General features: G+C 39.3%; 1 protein-coding gene across 1 annotated transcript; it reads left to right on the forward strand.

Annotated features, from left to right (window-relative positions):
* Positions 1-11,939: 11,939 nt before the first annotated feature.
* LOC134066388 (OTU domain-containing protein 1) lies at positions 11,940-17,214 on the forward strand. Its single transcript, XM_062521714.1, has one exon. It carries the CDS (start codon positions 12,862-12,864, stop codon positions 13,849-13,851), a length of 990 nt encoding a protein of 329 aa, XP_062377698.1. The 5' UTR covers positions 11,940-12,861; the 3' UTR covers positions 13,852-17,214.
* Positions 17,215-17,885: the final 671 nt, after the last annotated feature.

A 17,885-nucleotide genomic window follows, 5' to 3' on the forward strand; every position in this document is an offset into this window, starting at 1 on the left:
CCTATGTTAAGCTACTGTGCTGTTCACTCAGCCTATCCCACAATTCCCAGTCCCAATTTAAAAAAAAATAAACCAAAATCCATCATAATTCTGAACCGAGGACTTTTAATGGCATACGATGCAATAAAAACAGCCAGTTTTGAATGTTGAAACAGTGTGTTAGGCTAGCGCCTGCTCTGCTTATGTTTTGATCTGACTAATCGTTTATTATAGGAAAAGACACCGTAGACAAGAAAGTATTAGACCTAACCGCATTTAAATACTTAGCTGACACATAGATATATTAACGGGCCGTATTCGTCGCAGTTCAGCAAGCAGCTAATGGTAAGTGAAGATTCATATACTATAATCATTGCCTAAGCCATCAGAGACGTTCGCTCTCCCAGGTTACAGATAGGCTGTCATCGCAGACGGCGAGTGTGCAGCGAGGCAAGCAAGGATGTCACGATAATTCTACATATTTTTTCCCCCTTTACACTTTGTTGCTGGGAGGTTAGGGGAACGTTAATGCAACCAAATATAGTAAAGTTCCCTAAAGGGTAGGAGAACGTTCTGCTAACCAAAATAAACAACCAGAAAAAAACGTAGTATTTTCGTCAAGAAAACTTTCCTGGGGAACCTTGTGGCAACTTTCGCAACTTTCAGGCAACGTTTTCCTAACCAGGAAAAAAACGTTCTAAAAACGTTCTCCTAACCAGAAATTGTTAGCTGGGTACGCCGCTCCGTCTAGCCTGTGTCGTCTTATGTACCCTATGTTTCTTGTTTGTCTTACTGTTTGTTTTACAGCACTTTGGTCAACTGTGGTTGATTTTTAAAGTGCTATACAAATAAATTGACATTGACATTGACATTCAAACGCACGCACACACACACACACACACGAGACGTAACACGGAACAGGACACGCTCAATCCAATGATTTTAGGATCAGCAAAGCAGCAGTTTTCCGGTGTTGACAGGAGGGTAATGGTTGCTGCTCCGTTTCGCTAATCTGCCATTCCTGTTACACATAACATACAACATACGAGGCCTCAAACCAATCTCAGGTGTACGACTGGCGAGAGTTCCAAAAACGGGCAATCAGCTAACCCTTGAAGCGGTTGGACGCACACAAAGGCAGTTCAACGCAAGGGATGCTATTGAAAAGGAAGCGGTTGTTATAGCTCACAGTTCCAAACAGATAACTAGCAATAGCTACCTGAGCATGAACATACCTGCGGCAGTGACAAGGGAAGCAACAACGGGGCGAGTCTTTGACGCCTGGCGTGAAGTAATGAGGGCTTTCTAGTTTAAATAGAGGCGCCTCCAGTGTGGTTGGCTTGTATCTGGCTAGCGAGAGCCACTCGCAATGCAGCCAGCTGAATCTAGATGAAAGGTGGGCACAGCCCGACTTCATCCTGTCACATAACCAAGGATTGTGTTCATTCCTAAATTGTCTCCTATTATTTGAGAAATGTTTCCATAGACCTTTTCACAGGAGATTGGCAAGTCTATTCCTTCATTTTCCAGAGTTCTAATAGGCTATCGCAAATCAAGGGCTCAAGAATTCCATCAAAACCATATCTCCTCACATCTTGACTGTGAAAGAGCTAACAGGGTGTATAAGAATAACAGAATTAAATTTGGGCAGCAAATTTCTTAAGATAAAGTAAAGGCAGCCTAATTTATGAATGAAATGTTTTTATGATCCAGGAGGGTTTGCCGTCTCAAAATCATCATACCGTATATACCTGAATATAAGACTAGGTTTTTGTCTTAAAAATAGGCTGAAAAACGGGGGGATCGTCTTATATTCGCCATATAGTCTAGACAAAATCACGGGAGAAAGGGAGAAAGCGGGGGAAACAGTAGAGGGTGCTAATGCAATAGGCTTATTATTAGTGACATTGTTATAAATTCACTTGATGGTGTTGAAAGCTGCCAAAGAATTTGGAGTCACGGAATGTAACGTTCGGAGGTGGCGAGCACCAAAATAATGACTAAAAAATGCCCACTCATGGATAAATTAATCCAAATACTTAATGAATGGTGTTCAAATGTTTTCTTCCAATGAATTATCACTAGAATCAAATCAAATAAAATAATTTTCTGTTGAGAACCAGATTTTTCAACAGAAAAAAAATAAGTCTGGAAAATGGGGGGTCGTCTTATATACAGGGTCGTCTTATATTCGGGTATATACGGTAATACAGTTGTATTTGCAGAGCATTTTTATGTTTACTGAATAGTGTGTGTTTCTTGAAGTAAATCTAGATCTTTCAAATCTTCATAAGTGTGTGGGCTTGATGTGGTGCCTGCTATTACCTGTTGACAAATATCAGAGTTACAGAACATAAACTTAAGGGTCTCTAATATAGGTACAGTGCCTATAGAAAGTCATCATACCCTTTTGAAATAGTTACTTTTTTTGTCTTGCAGGCTGAAATCAAAAAAATCTTTTCCAGTTTTATTTATATTTAGCTGTACAACATCAAAATAACGAGACTTTTTTTTCGTTATTTTGATGTTGTACTGCTAAATTTGTAGATAAAACTGGAAAAGATTTCAGCCTGTAAGACAAAAAAGTAACTATTTCAAAAGGGTATGATGACTTTCTATAGGCACTGTACCTATATTAGAGACCCTTAAGTTTAATCATTGTTAAAGATAAGAAAACTCGAATAAAAAAAACCTTCTAACCCTTGGTGATTCTGTAGTTTTTCCAATGTCAATGTTGTAGACAGTTGTCTGCACAAATGTGTAGAAGTTGTGAAGTGAGTCATCATATGCCAAATTGAAAACAAAATGCAATTCAAACAGTTCATCAAATGCACCCACAGCACTTGCTGCCTCACATGGAATCAGCTTTTTGTCGAAGGCAATGTAGAACTGGTCGATCCGATTTCAGTTTCTCCCGGCAGCAAGGAGGTATGGATGATGGTGATCGCGTTTGCTGAGAGCCTCTTCAAAACTGCAACAGGACTGAACACAAAAAGAAAAAGTAAAAAAATCACTATAATCCAGTATAAAGCATAGTATCCAATAAAATCACTGAGCCAGAACTATTTAACACTTGGAGGTCCGGGGCCTTTTCAGGCACTTTGAGGCAGTCAGCTATAACACAATCATAACTACTCATCCGGGGCACAAGAAAGTGCATCCGCCATCACATTCTCAACCCCCCGTATGTGTTTAATAGACAATCTGTATGGCTGTAGGAAAAGTGCCCACCGCATAAGGCGTTGGTTGGCATTTTTCAATGAATGAAGAAAAGTGAGCGGGTTATGGTCTGAATAGACCACCACCGGATGCAGGCCACCCCTAGCCTGGCTAACGCCTACCACTTCTCAAATGAGACGTGGTCTGGCAACCAGACGTTCATTTTCTCGTATTTGAAAAAAATGCCCAGATCCGTTCATTGGGCGCCACGGATGTCTATCAAATGCGCATAGCTCACCCAACTCGTTCGTATGCAACGCTAAGGGCTGCCATTGACATCAGTGTAAGTCTTTTGGCGTCGAATGTAGACACAAGAAGGCAACGGAAACTTCTCGGATGTTCTGTGATTGGTTCGCCAACATCAGGCGAACACTTGGGCGTTAGTTTCCAGACTGGCTTAGCAGCGGGATTGAAATCATCGCGCAAGGCAGTATGGGAACACCCAGGCTAGGCCACCCCCCACATAAACATCAAAATTCTGGAGAGCCCAGATCAAGGCTAAAGCTTCCTTTTCAATCGTGGAATAGTTAAGTTGGTATTTAATAAACTTGCGAGAGAAGTAGCACACAGGTCTATCCACACTACAGCGCCCTCCATAATTATTGGCACCCCTGGTTAAGATGTGTTCTTTAGCTTCTAATAAATTCATTTTTTTCCAAATAATATATGACCACAATGAAAAAAAGCGTAAAATCCAACCTTTAATACAAGTGCATTTGTTTAAAAGGAAAAAAATCCCACATTAAGAAATAATTATTTTACATCAGATCATGTGTGCCACAATTATTGGCACCCCTGATGTTAATGCTTTGTACAACCCCCTTTTGCTAATAAAACATCACTAATCTTCTCTTATAATGTTTCACAAGATTAGAGAAAACAGAAAGAGGGATCTTCAACCATTCCTCTTAGCACAAAATCTCCAAATCTTTGGAAGAGAAACAGGCCCACAGCATCACCGATCCTCCACCATACTTCACAGTGGGCATGAGGTGCTGTTCTGTATACTCATCTTTTTGTTACGCCAGACCCACTTAGAGTGTTTGTTGCCAAAAAGCTCTAACTTTGTCTCATCTGACCAAAGCACACGGTCCCAGTTGAAGGCCCAGTACCGCTCCAGACGTTTGTGCTTATGATTTTGAGTGAGAAAGGTTTTTTTCCGTGCATGCCTCCCAAACAACTTGTTGGCATGTAGATAGCGCCTGATGGTTGTTTTGGAGACTTTGTGACCCCAAGATGCAACCATTTGATGCAATTCTGTAACAGTGAGTTTTGGAGATTTTTTTATTTCTCTTACCATCCTCCGTGGTGGCAAAATAAACTTGCGTCCTCTTCCAGGCTTGTTTACCACTGCTCCCGTTGTTTTAAACTTCTTAACGATTCCTCTGACCATAGATATGGGCAGGTGTGCGAGTGGCTATTTTCTTGTAGCCATTGCCTTACTTGTGAAGGTCGACACACATCTGCCTTACTTGAACAGTGTGTTCCTTTGTCTTTCCCATGTTGAAGAGAAATGGCCTCTGTGTCACGTCATATTTATAGCCCAGGGAAACAGGATGTTAAGAATTACTAAATAAATGTTCCTACATACTCTGACTGACTTTGTAAACTACTGTAGAAATTACAGAAATTACAGAAATACTTTAATTACAGTTGTTTCCTAGGAATTGTTAGGGGTGCCAATAATTGCGGAACAGGTGATTTTATGAAGAATAATTATTTCTCAGTCAGGGATTTTTTTTCCCACCTTAAAATTCACTTGAGTTGAAGGTTACATTTTTCTACAATTTTCAGTGTGAGAGTATGCTTCTACAATAAAAATTGTATTTATTTTAAGGCTTTTAACGCATCTTAACCAGGGGTGCCAATAATTGTGGAGGGCGCTGTATATACAACGGCATCGAACGCGATTCAGCCAATCATAATCAAGGACCGGAACTAATATGCATTAATGGATATGGCGACCACCACTACGCCCTGTTGATCAGATGCGGACAAATGCATCTGACAGTGGATCACCACCGCATAGAAGTAACGTTACAAGTGCCATAGCTGTGCTTTTGGGTGACAATTACACTGCCAGTCATCCAGATGATGAAGATGTGGAATTGGATAGCTACCTCAAAGACCACCCACCTGCCCTGGATTCAAATCCAACTGGTGGAAGAACAACGCGGCGAGATATCCAAGAATAGCGATATTGGAAGAATAATCTATGCATACCCGTGACCTCCGTCCCATCTGAACGAGTTTCTTCAGCTGCTGGACTGACAGTAAATCGACTGCGCACACGCCTCACACCAGAACATGTGAATATGTTGATTTTCATGAATAACAATATATAGATGGGCATACGATGGGTAATGTCCAGCTGGCAGTTGTTTTAATAGCCTAATGATGTTTGTTTGCCCATTTCTCAGCCTGCTTGTGGCCTAGGCTAGCCTACTTCTCGCCATTCGTTGCCAAAGACAGTCTGTTTAAAACTGTTTGATCTCATAGCCTATGGCTATTATGTTTTGTAATAATTTTTGTATTTGTTTCCAGTTTCATGACCAGTCAATTTCGTTCACAGCCTGCTACAACGAAGTTAAAACTTGCCAAATTGGCCATTTTTGCCACTATCGGATGGATGTAAAGGAGTCGACCGCGTTTAATTTGTTTTTGTTGTCATTATTTCCCGATGTCATTCTTCGTTAGTGCTATTCAGGTGAAGAAGTCGACCATGTTTACTTTCTTGTTGTCATTATTTTCCGATGCCAATTATTTGTTATTATTCAGTAGGCTAGTAGAACCAAGCCTAATTTGTCAAAGTGTAGGCCTATAAGGCAGCGATGCGTTGCAATCGCTACATATGTTCAAATAGCCTACGTCAGATGGCATAATGCCCTGTAAAATAAAGTTTACAATAACTTATTTCTTAATAAAGGTATTTTTCAATATCATCATTAATATAAATTGTGTGCGTGTTGGAAATGTGGGAGTGATGAGTGGGGGCAAATGTTTACATGGCTCTGAATGGCACGTGACGTCATGATTTAGCAAATAATCGATTAATTCGTCAATAACGTTATGATTAGTCGAACATGAAAATTCATCTAAAGTCCCTACCCTAGTGGACTAATATCATATTAAACCCTATGGATTAAGAACGGGATGTCACTGAAGTCATTAGGGGGGTCAAGGCAAGTGACCCAATTCTTTTGGCAATATAGTGTATCTATGGTTTCAACTACGTTGTTCGAACAACGGACGTAGCACATTACCATTCCGACACAGGGATGATGCTTTCTAGAAACAGGTAATGTAGCTGCTTGAGGGCAAGTTGCCATGGTGGTTCAGAAACGTCATGGGACAGGATGCGTCGTGGGCATATTTCTGGAGCTAGAAGTTACCTAACTTACAGCTAACGTTAAGCTGTCAGCAAATTACCAGCTTTAGTGAACACAGATACAATATTACGGTCACACACAGTGCAATTACTGATAAAAAGGCAAGTGACATGTGGCATCAGATCAAGTGGCAGCAGATCAAGCATCACATCCATTCATATATTAAATACATCCGTTTTACAACGGAGGATTAGGGCTGCAATAAAACAAAAAAATATCATAAACTTTGAGAATGAAGTCTTTAATTACGAGAATAAAGTCGTTAATTACAAGAATAAAGGCATGAATTACGAAAAAAAAGTTGTTAATTATGAGAATAAAGTCATAATACTTTGAGAATGAAGTCATAATATTCTACCCTGTTGTTGGATGGCAGTTAGCAAAATGAGGGATGTGGAACATTTTGTGGAGCTGTACTTTAAAATTGGTTTCTCAAACAAGGAGATCTTTTGGCACATCAGCATCATACCATAATAAGTATCAGGACTTAAAAAAGAATATGCAAGAAAATGCATCTTTTCCGGAGAAAGAACCAGACGGACGTTGAGGAAATCGCTGCTTTTGTGTCGTAGGCCTACCTACTTCCGTTTTTAAGGACCTACTTTATTCTTGCAAAATTTTTACTTTTTTCTCATAATTAACAACTTTATTCTCGTAATTTATGACTTCATTCTCGTAAATAATTACTTTATTCTCATAACATTATGACTTTATTCTCATAACATTATGACTTTATTCTCGTAATTAACAACTTTATTCTCGTAACTTACTACTCTATTCTCGAAACATTTTGACTTTATTCTCGTAATTAATGACTTTATTCTCGTAATAAACGACTTTATTCTCGTAATTAATTACTTTATTCTCATAATTTATGACTTTTTCGAAATTAACGACCTTATTCTCATAATTTATGACTTTATTCTCATAATTAATTACTTTATTCTCGAAATATTAGGACTTTATATCGAAGCTTATGATATTTTTTTCTTTTATTGCGGCCCTAATCCTCCATCGTACCATGTAAACAATACAGTAAATTAAAAAAAAACTAATATTCTAAGATTGGCATCTGAGACATTTTTTCAGTGCCTTCTTTCAGTTGTTTTGTTTGTGTTGTTTTGGACAAAACTGTCTGCTAAGCATCATAACTGTAACTGTAACTGCTTAAAACCTCAGAAACTTCTGACCATCTTTAGATTTCCTGGCAGCCTGTTCCACAGGCTTGTTGCTACATACAAAAAGGACTCCTTATGTGAATTACTCTAGGGGCTATGCCGCTTAGTCGGGGTATGGAGGAGTTATTAGACTTAACGTCATCGGTACTGGGATAACGAAATTAGAATGTGCCGTCTGCAAAGGGTTAATAGCGGTTCGATACCTACTAGTTAAGTAAATATTACGCTATTTAGGTATTTATTTTTTCAATGGCATATTCATGGTCCAGTGCATGTAGCCTACTGCAGATCCTTTTGACATTTTAATATGTCATGCATATTTGTATGTGTTCATTAATGAAGTAGGCTAGCCTAACAAATCTTCCAAGCAGCCACATCTGCCGAAGAAACATCAATTGTCAGGGCTCCAGAGTGCGACCAATTTGGTCGCATATGCGCCCAAAATTTTTAAGAGTGCGCCTGACACGGCTCAGGTGAAAGCATATATTTCTTTCACAAGTTGCCATGTAAACGTGGCTAGACTATGCGTGCAACTTTACCAAACAGTATAGAAGTAAACCCTCTCTCCTAGGATCGCTTTCTCTCGCTCTCCCTCTCTCTCTCTCTCGTGCGCGCTTAATGAACACCTGCCCCTCGACATGTACATTCACAATCGTGAATGACGTAGGCCTAATAGAAGACGACTAGCGAAATTATAATTAAAATCCGGTTAGCATCATAGCATACTGCACACATTTTATTAAAACTCTTGCATTCCAGTTGACTGATCATCTCAATGTTTTCCAACTCCAAGACCCAAATGGGCCTGTCCCAAGGAGAAAAAGTATTGGCCTACCTTGAAACTTAAACACACGTGGGGAAACTGAACAGTCCAAACAGTAGACTATAATAAGCTAGCCTAAGACAACTAATGCTATGCTACTTTGTTTACAATATTTTGAGGCTTCAAGCCGACAGCTGAATTAAAGAGGCAGAGTTGTAATATGAATAGCTATGAATGTCATGAATATCCGAAATTTCAGTAGGCCTATGTAGAAAGCATAATACAGTGTATGTGTGTATGTATATATATATATATAGGCCTATATACATGTATATATATATACAGTATATATAATTCTTTATAAAGAATATGCATATTCCTTATACAGTATATTGTGTTTCAAATACAAAAGACAAGCTTTTTCTACGCCTTATTGTTAAAAAATCATTCACATTATATGAAAGGAGTGCGATAAAAGGTGTCCTTTTGGCGTTAAAGGCGATGCAATGAAAAATGTGGGTGCACCTAAATTTTGTGCTGGTGCACCTAAAAAACAAAAAGCTAGGCGCACCAGTGCAACCAACGCAAAAAGTTAGTCTGGAGCCCTGATTGTGAAACGCCATCAACACAGCTAGTTACAGTTTTTCACAAATGCTAGAACACCTTTTTCAGAACTCTTTACCTTTTTCTCAAAACTGTGAACACAAAACTCATTTCTCAAACTACATTCTCGAAACCCTTCAATCTTGTTGCAAAACTGAACAATCACCTCAAAACACTTTTAACTTTGCTCAAAACTAACTAATGGTCTCAAATCATTGAACACATCAGGCAAAATTACACTCAGAGCAGTGATAAACAATGGAAGACACAGTTTTCAGGGCAGGGTTTATGGCTCCTGGAGGAATTGTATTCATTCTAATTTTAAAAATAAAATATCACAATGAAAATAAAGAATAAGGACTTATATCACTCTCTACTCATATCCTCTAGCCTATATGAAGATATAAATCAATAGTTTTGTAAGTGAACAGAAAGACAGGCCAATACTGTACTGAATATGATTTGCACTGTGATGCCACAGACTCTGTACTGTAAGTATGCAATACTGTAATATTGTATTGTGCCTAAATTTAGACTTACTCGGACATACTGATAACTCAGCTCTTTCACTCTCTCAGAGTTGAGCTCAAAGGGTAGTAAGTGTGTAACAGTGGATGTTCAGTGATTACTGTACTGTGTGATAATGGACATTTACGCTATTTCTCTTCTGTAGTCTGAATCTTTGGATTATTGACGCCACAGAGAAACCACTGATGTTGGGTTGGACCATGAAGTCCTGCTTCTCTCATTGGCATTCCATGAACCAGAACATGGTCAATGATTGTTGCCCAAATATCATCATTTACAGTATTGCAACTCTTGGGACTCTCTGTCTTTTTCTTCATCCTCTTCCTCCTACCTGCACCCTCCTCTTCCTTGCACCCCACTTCTACTGTAACACACACTTGTTGTCCCCTGCGTCTCTGTCAACTCTGAACTGACTTATATTGGTTGTCACATCATTAGACAGAAGTGTTATCAATTTTGAGTGGTAGTGTTCAAATGGAGACAACTGTGCACTAATTGTGTTCAACTTCTGTGTTGTTTGGTTATCAATATAATTAAGAAGTGCATCAAAATGCACAATGTGTTCACAGTTTTGCAAAAAGGGTTAATGAGTTTGGTAAAATGGGTGAAAGTGGGTGAAAGTAGTCTATGGTTTTGCCAAAAAAGGGAATAATTCAATAAATGTGTTCAGGCATTTGAGAATTTGATTCAGAGAATGGGGTTTAGTGTTTGAGCAACTGTGAAAAACTGTAACATAGGAGCCAGTTGCATGTAACACCTCGCTAGTTTGACTTGTTATGATCAGACGTGTAGTCAGTGGCGGTTCTAGACTGAATTACTCCCCGGGCGAGATCCCCCACGAGAAAGTTTTTTTTTCCAAACAGTCATTTTTTTTTATTATTGAGACACTATAAAGGTCACTTTTAAAGCAACAACAGGCAATTCTGCACAAACAAGCAGAACAGAGAACAATATTCACTATATAACGAATATTACAACCAACAAATATTCACCTACACATAAAGTGGCAAATATATAACTTACAATCATGGCAAAAGACTGCTTACAGCACTGCCAAATGACAATGAGGTCTGCGTGGTAGCACACATGACGTGCACACATGACGATTCTCTATAATATTTTTTTTTACTGCATTGCAATGAACAAACTAAATGCAAACAAATGTGGATGCAATATGAGTCTTGAATTGGATACCAGGAGTTTGCTAGGATCTCAAAACCATATCATGAACATGCCTTGCCTTAGAGAAACACATGATAACATTGGATTATGAACATAGGCTATTATGCCACACAAAACCATGGGGTAAGTGGAGCTAAATTAAGTTATTATTTTGCTGTCACTTCGTCTGTTGTATGGCCTAGAAGGTTGTATTTGGTATCTGTGGATAGCTCTAGCTCTCCTCTTTCATCTGCCATGCGTGCCATATCTTTCTGACTGATTTCACGAGTAAATCAAGAGAGTAATGGTAGCCTATAAGCTATATGACATTATTATTTGTTTGTCACTTCATTTTTGTAACACAAAGATCGATGTATTTGGTATCAATTGAGTTGATGAGTTGTATGAGTTGCCCAGTGCTCTCCGTTCCAGCAACAGCTTTGGATCTTTTAAGAGGGGTCTTAAGGCATATTTGTTCAATATGCACTTAGTCCTTTGCGTTTGTGATGTGTTATGGTTTGTATAATAGTATTGTTTTGTTATAATTTGTCCATTGATAGAATTTGACATTTATTTTGCTATTGTCCTTAAATTTAGCCATACCATGCTTTAGTTATTATTATTATATATAATTAACTGAGTGACTTATTTGATTGCTATTCTCATTTCACTGTTTTTATTTCTCATTAGGTTAGTGCTTAAAATTATTGTTTTACTGATAATATTACTATTCTCCCTATTGTAATTGTTCACTGTTAATTTAATTTGTACTGTTATTTATTTGTATGTCACTTTGGACAAAGGTGTCTGCTAAATAACCATAACCATAACCATCAATTGAACGCTCTGTTTCTCCTCTTTCATTTGATATCCGTGGCATGTTTGTGCGATGCCGGTCTCGCGAGTAATTCAAGCGAGAGTGCTGGATGTGCGGGTGAACGTAGAGCAATATAAACTGTAAATAGGATATACTTTGATTTAACATCGTGCTTTTTTTATTATTTTCATACTTGATCGTACAGACAAGTGCCTAGTCTCGTTGGAAAGCCCCGCTTTTTTTCTCTTTTGTGTAAAAAAGGTCTCATCTCGCTCATAATCGCGGAGCAATGTAACAGAGAAGAATGGGTGTGTTTTTTGACGCACTTTGTGTCAGTCGGGCCCATAGGGTTAAGCGCTCGTGCCGCCCCATACAAGATGCCGCCCTGGGCGACCGCCCAGTTCGCCCGTACCTAAAACCGCCACTGGGTGTAGTGGTAAAATTAGAAGTAGGCAAACTATAAATTCTGTGATCACAGTGGGGTGGACCTACCAGGTTTTTAAAAAAGCCGTTTAGAGCTTGTTTGATGATGGTGGAGGTTATTGTCTAATGTTTAATACCAATGGTATTATGCCTCCTAGAATGTTGATGAGTGTAGGCTACATCTTGTGAATGTGAATAATAGAATGTTTTTTAAAGTTAAAAGTTGCAATAAGTGAATAAACTCTTTTGACAGGTGCAGCTCTAATAAGAGGTAGGCCTAAACTCTCTTTACTTGTGTTTAGCCTCCACTAGGCTACAACCCTGGATGATCTCATAGCCCAAAACAGATACAAAAGTGCAAAGTGATGCACGTAAATAACAGACATGACTAATTTAATTGAATTCCTGTGACTAGATCATCTTTCAGAAGGGACTCTTATGGGATGTGTGGCGAGAGCTCGAGTTAATACCAGTAAGCGACCAAAATAACCACTGACGCACAGCTACGCAACACTAGGCTATGCAATAACTGGAACGCGTGTGTCGTTTCAGCGTTACGGTGACCTAGGCCACTCGCAAGAGCCTATTTTCATCTAGTGCAGTCATCTTTTCAGCGTCATTTGAATCATAAGCGAATAGGCTATAACGAGACGCATAAAAGGGGAGCCTGAAATCGCATTGAACCTATTGACAACCTGCCTGCGATAGCCTACAAGAGACGGGAGTAAGAATCCAGCGTAGGTCCTAGGCTAACCCATTCACAGTGTCTCATACCGGTTCACTCCATCAAGGAGTCACGCCATGATGCCTGCGTTTTCTTTAGAGGACTGGCCTTCCAAATGCATATCCACTGCAGACCTCGTGACCTCTCGTCTGCATGGTGAAAGGACTCCTATCCACCCAGAGCAGGAGAGAAATCTGACTTTAAACATTTTCAGTCATTATGGTGATAATCAGTCGGATTACTTGGCGGACCACTTTGATCGCTCGTGGATAACAAGAGACACCGGCTCGCTTGGAGGAGTTGCGAAACATAACCAAGATAAAGTAAACGTCGATATCACAAATCAACTTGACAGAACGCATCCAAACTCTGGAAAGCAGTATGGACATATCCTCGAAGAACAAAGGAATAATCAGAAATTGAATGAACTTGAAGGAAATAATAGTTTGTGTTATCAAGACCTTCCGTTCAAGAGGTGTGAGGCTCCAGTTCTGTCGTCGTATCCGAACGTAACCAGTCCTGCCCAAGAAAATGTGATCTGCTACTTGTGGGAAGTTGCAAATCAAAATACATATCTTCACGAAAGGCAAAAGTATCGGTTCCACATAATCCCCGATGGCAACTGCCTGTACCGGGCAGTGAGTAGGGCAGCCTACGGGAATCAGTCAAAGCACAAGGAATTGAGAGAGCAAGCCATTCATTACGTCGCTGACCACTTAGAGGAGTTCAATTCTATCATTGAAGGAGATGTCGGGGGTTTTCTTATCAGTGCCTCGCAAGAAGGGGTATGGGCTGGATATCCTGAGTTGCTAGCTATGAGCAAGTTGCTCAATGTGAACATTTATCTGACCACTGGAGGAAGTTTCGCAAGTCCTACTGTCTCGACCATGGTTCATTTTCTCGGAGAGGAGAACTCAAGTAACCCTGTAGTTTGGCTAAGCTGGCTTAGTAATGGTCACTATGATGTGGTGTTAAATCGCAGTGTGCCCAACCCAGAGTATAAGGAGTGGTACCAAAGTATGCAAAACAGAAAGGATGAAGAGTTGACATTATCAGTGGCATATTAGCCCAAACTCGTCTTTCACTGTAGGCCTAGGCTATACAACAATTTTGGCGTTGGCCAGATTGTGTTCAATCCTACCATGGTTAAGCAATTGTTTATGCCATAATCTAACTTGTTGGACCTTGATATTCATTGCAAAGGAATGTGTTTCAGGGTTTAAGTATGGAAGCATATGTGTTGCAAAATTCAAATGAGAATGCATTCTGCAATATGCAATTCTAAAAGACATTATTAAGCAATTGCCAATTCATTATGCAATTTAATATTGCAATTTGCAACACTTTCTTTCAAAATGTATTTTAATATGTGAAGTGACAATGCAATCATCAAATCAATTTGATTTATTTTGGTTACAAATTTGAATAAACATGGATTGAATTGCATTCCATTTTGCCGTGGTACTTTAGTCTCAAAATTCAAATGGCAATTAATTTTGCATTTCAATTTTCAATATTCAGCGTCATCATTTAACCCTTATGTTGTCCTTGGGGTCAATTTGACCCCAAGCAGTGTTTAACATCATAAAATATATGGTTCACTTTTTTTGTTTTGCTTCAAGTTTCATGACTTTTCCTTATTTGAAGGGTACAACAGAGTAAACATGAAATTTGCACAAAAATATGTTTCCAATGTCCTGTAAAAAAAGTTACGTTGGTGGTATTGGGGTCAATTTGACCCCATTTTTATGAAACATGATGAAAATGAATATTTGACAAATTATGGATATTATTATTGTAATAGTATGAGAACATGTAGCTATTATCATTATTTCATATACAAGTACATATTACATATAAGTTATTTTGGCAGGTCTGAAAAAGTCCAAAAAGTCAGCCTTTGGGCTGTTGACACTGGATTGGCCATATTGCCAGTCAGGGTTCCAGGGTTCATAAAGGGGTGTGGGGGGGTGGGATTGTTTTGTAGGGCTTTTGATAGTGGTTATTACACTCTTGTTAAGTACCTACCACAAAAAAAAATTGGGTAAAAAAAATAATTTTAATCATTTTTGAGAGTTTTTTGTAGCTGGGGTCAAATTGACCCCAAGGACAACGAACGTCGTAAGATTTTAGGACAACATGAGGGTTAATTGTCAATTATTTTTGCAATTTAATGTTCAAAATTCAATGAATTTAATTATTTTTAATTTTTTGATTTTTTAAATTGTTTTTTGAAAATGTTTTTTTAAAAATATTGAAAACATTTTGAATATTTGTTGGCAAAAAGTTTTGCCCGGTTTGCAGAAATAGCGCCCCCCGTTATTGCATAGCACTTTGTCACGCTCTTTGTGTCTTAAAATTAAAATGGCAATGGCAAACGCGATTCCAAAACACATTGCAAACTGTCAGCAGAGCCCATTTATGGAGAGCCGGTCCACTTGCTATTAAAGAGGAACTATGCAGGATTGGCGATTTCATCTCTGGTTTCGGTTTCGTTTTTTCGTTTCCGCTCGTTTTATGCTTGCATTTTCTCTGCAGAGCTTCCCCGACAGCTTTAGCGTGTATATTTATACATGTATAGGCTATATTTAAATATATAAATTGCAAGCGTGGTTCTTCGTCTCAGACTTCCAGATGTAAACAAGGAGCGATCGTCTCCTGCAGAAAGTTGCATAGGGTCTCTTTAACTCCATTGTACCTGCATTGTATGGCGGGTCTTGGGCAGGGCCGCTGACGGTCAGACCAGGAGTGCCTGTGAGTGTGAATGAAACGATATGTAGCCCTGTCATTACAGTTTTTCTCGATTGTTAACACAAATTTTCTGAAAACATGCCTCATACTCTCAGAACTCTACACACAAATCCAAAACAACACACACAATGGGCAAAACCCTGCAATTCTCCTGCAAAATGACACTTTACCTTCAAAACAATGTAATTTCTCCTCAAAATGCTCTTTTGTTCTCAAGAGACACACACAAACCATCATATATCAAGATATTTATAAGGACCAGTTGAACACTGATGTCCTCAGTGTAAAACACTGCAATGAATTGAAAATACTTCTTCTCCATTCATCATAATGACTTGGGCCTTTTTTGTTCAGTGTTACCCTACAAACAGTACTACAAACAGTAGATAAGCTGGTACAGTAAGTTGATATGCTTACCCTATCAATATTTTTAAATATCTCATTGTTTTCTATCATTTTTCTTTGTATTTGCCATAATGCCTTGAATTTCCCCTTGGAGATCAATAAAGTATCTATCTATCTATTTTCTATCTAATGTTATGGCGTTTTCTTCTAGGACAAAGTTCATGATTTCAGTTTCCTGTTCAGGAGACAGAAGCCCTTGTGTTGGTAATCTTTCTGCTGCCAAACAGTAAAATACTGTAAACTGTGTAGGAATACAAAGTAGGAATACTTTCCCCAAATACTTGAAACATACTTTATTTTTACAGTCCTACAGAACAGCCCACAGGCAATACTGTACTACTGTGCTCATTGAGCTTGTACTGTACGGTACTGTACTGTATTGATACGCAGCACTGCAAAGTGGCTCGGATCTCATCGGAGATTACGGTCCTTGGCCTCCCCGTCCTCCTCCTCTTACTCTCACTCCTCTGGCTCTGCCTCTGCCTGTACTACTACTGTATACTGAAGCTGTGATTGATAATTGTAAAACTGTGTGACAGGTGTTTGCCCATGTGATGAGTCAGTGTTCATGGTAGGGCAGTCACCTTTACAATTTGAATGGCAGTGTTTTCCTTGAGAGAACAAGACATCTTCTTCATGAAAATTGTGTCAAATGTAGAGAATTGTGTGTAGTGTTTTGAAAAGAGTGTGTTTTAGAACGGCAATTTGAGTGTAAAGCAGAAATTGTGCTTATAGTTTCAATTTTCAATTTAATTTCACTTATAGAGCCCCAAAACATTACACATGTCTCATGGCGCTTTATAGAGTGTTAAACATTCAAAGAGAGCCCATGAGTAACTAGCCTGACTCTCGCCAGACCCTTGTAGTTCCGCCATGCTCCACCAGAGGCGTTTCGCTGAGCTCCACACAAGGGTCTGGACGCGAGGGCAATCCAAACCCCTGCCAGTGATCAAAAAATGAGCAACCAATCAGGAGCGCCGAAGCGAGTGTTTGATTCAAATAACAATGGCGGCACGCAGCGAGGAGTCTTGTGCTGACATTGATTCTGCTATTTCAACCGTTTTGTCGAATCTATCGAGTATTCATTCTTTAAAAGATTAACAGAGAATAGACATTTATTGGTGGCAAGGATGTTTTTACTCTTCTTCCGGGTTTGGCAAGAGCTTGAAGAAGCCTAGCACGTCATTCAAGATAACAGGCAAGTGGTTTATCAAATCACATGCGAGGATGTTTTACAAGGACCCGCCTTCATAAATACATCTCCTATTGAGAAGTCCCAGATCCTTGTGTGAAGCAGACAGCGAACTACAGGATCTGGCGAAAGTCAGGTTAATGAGTAACAGGGGCAAGGAAAAACTCCCTAGAATTGGAGATACATATAGGAAGAAACCTCAGACAGATCCACGACTCAAGGGCCCAACCCATCTGCCTGGGGTCAGTTACAGTAAAGTCATTTGTAACTGAAAGTTCAAATAGTTCAAATAGTCCAGCGTAGGGAATAAATTGTCCATTAGTAATCCATTAGTTATTTCGGAAAGTGATGGGTCACTAGGATGCGTGGGCCAAAGATTCGGGCAGGGAACCACAGCAGGCGATGGTAGGGCAGTCATAGGGATGGCGATGGCAATGGCGATGGTAGGGCAGTCAGAGGGATGTGACTTCAGGTGTGATGAGGGACAGGCACAGAGATGGTTGATGGCTGGTAATGGTTTACCTCACAGGTGAAGTATAAGGGAAAGGGAAGAAAAATAGAGTGTGTTAGTATTACTGTTAGTCATGATGGTTGGTATTAATAAGTATATCAATGGTGATATAAATGATTATACTATAGAGGGTTTACAAAACGCTTTTACACAGCTCTTTTGTGGGGACAGGTGCGTCGGAATAGGTTACCCAGTTAAACCCGAAAAGAGAATCCCACACATCGTCCACCACGCATGCAAAC

This window comes from Sardina pilchardus, chromosome 19, assembly GCF_963854185.1.
Source record: "Sardina pilchardus chromosome 19, fSarPil1.1, whole genome shotgun sequence".
NCBI classification, from domain to species: Eukaryota; Metazoa; Chordata; class Actinopteri; order Clupeiformes; family Clupeidae; genus Sardina; species Sardina pilchardus.

Excerpts from the sequence above, each read along its gene's own strand:
- LOC134066388 (XM_062521714.1), top strand. The coding sequence starts at position 12,862 with ATGATGCCTGCGTTTTCTTTAGAGGACTGGCCTTCCAAATGCATATCC.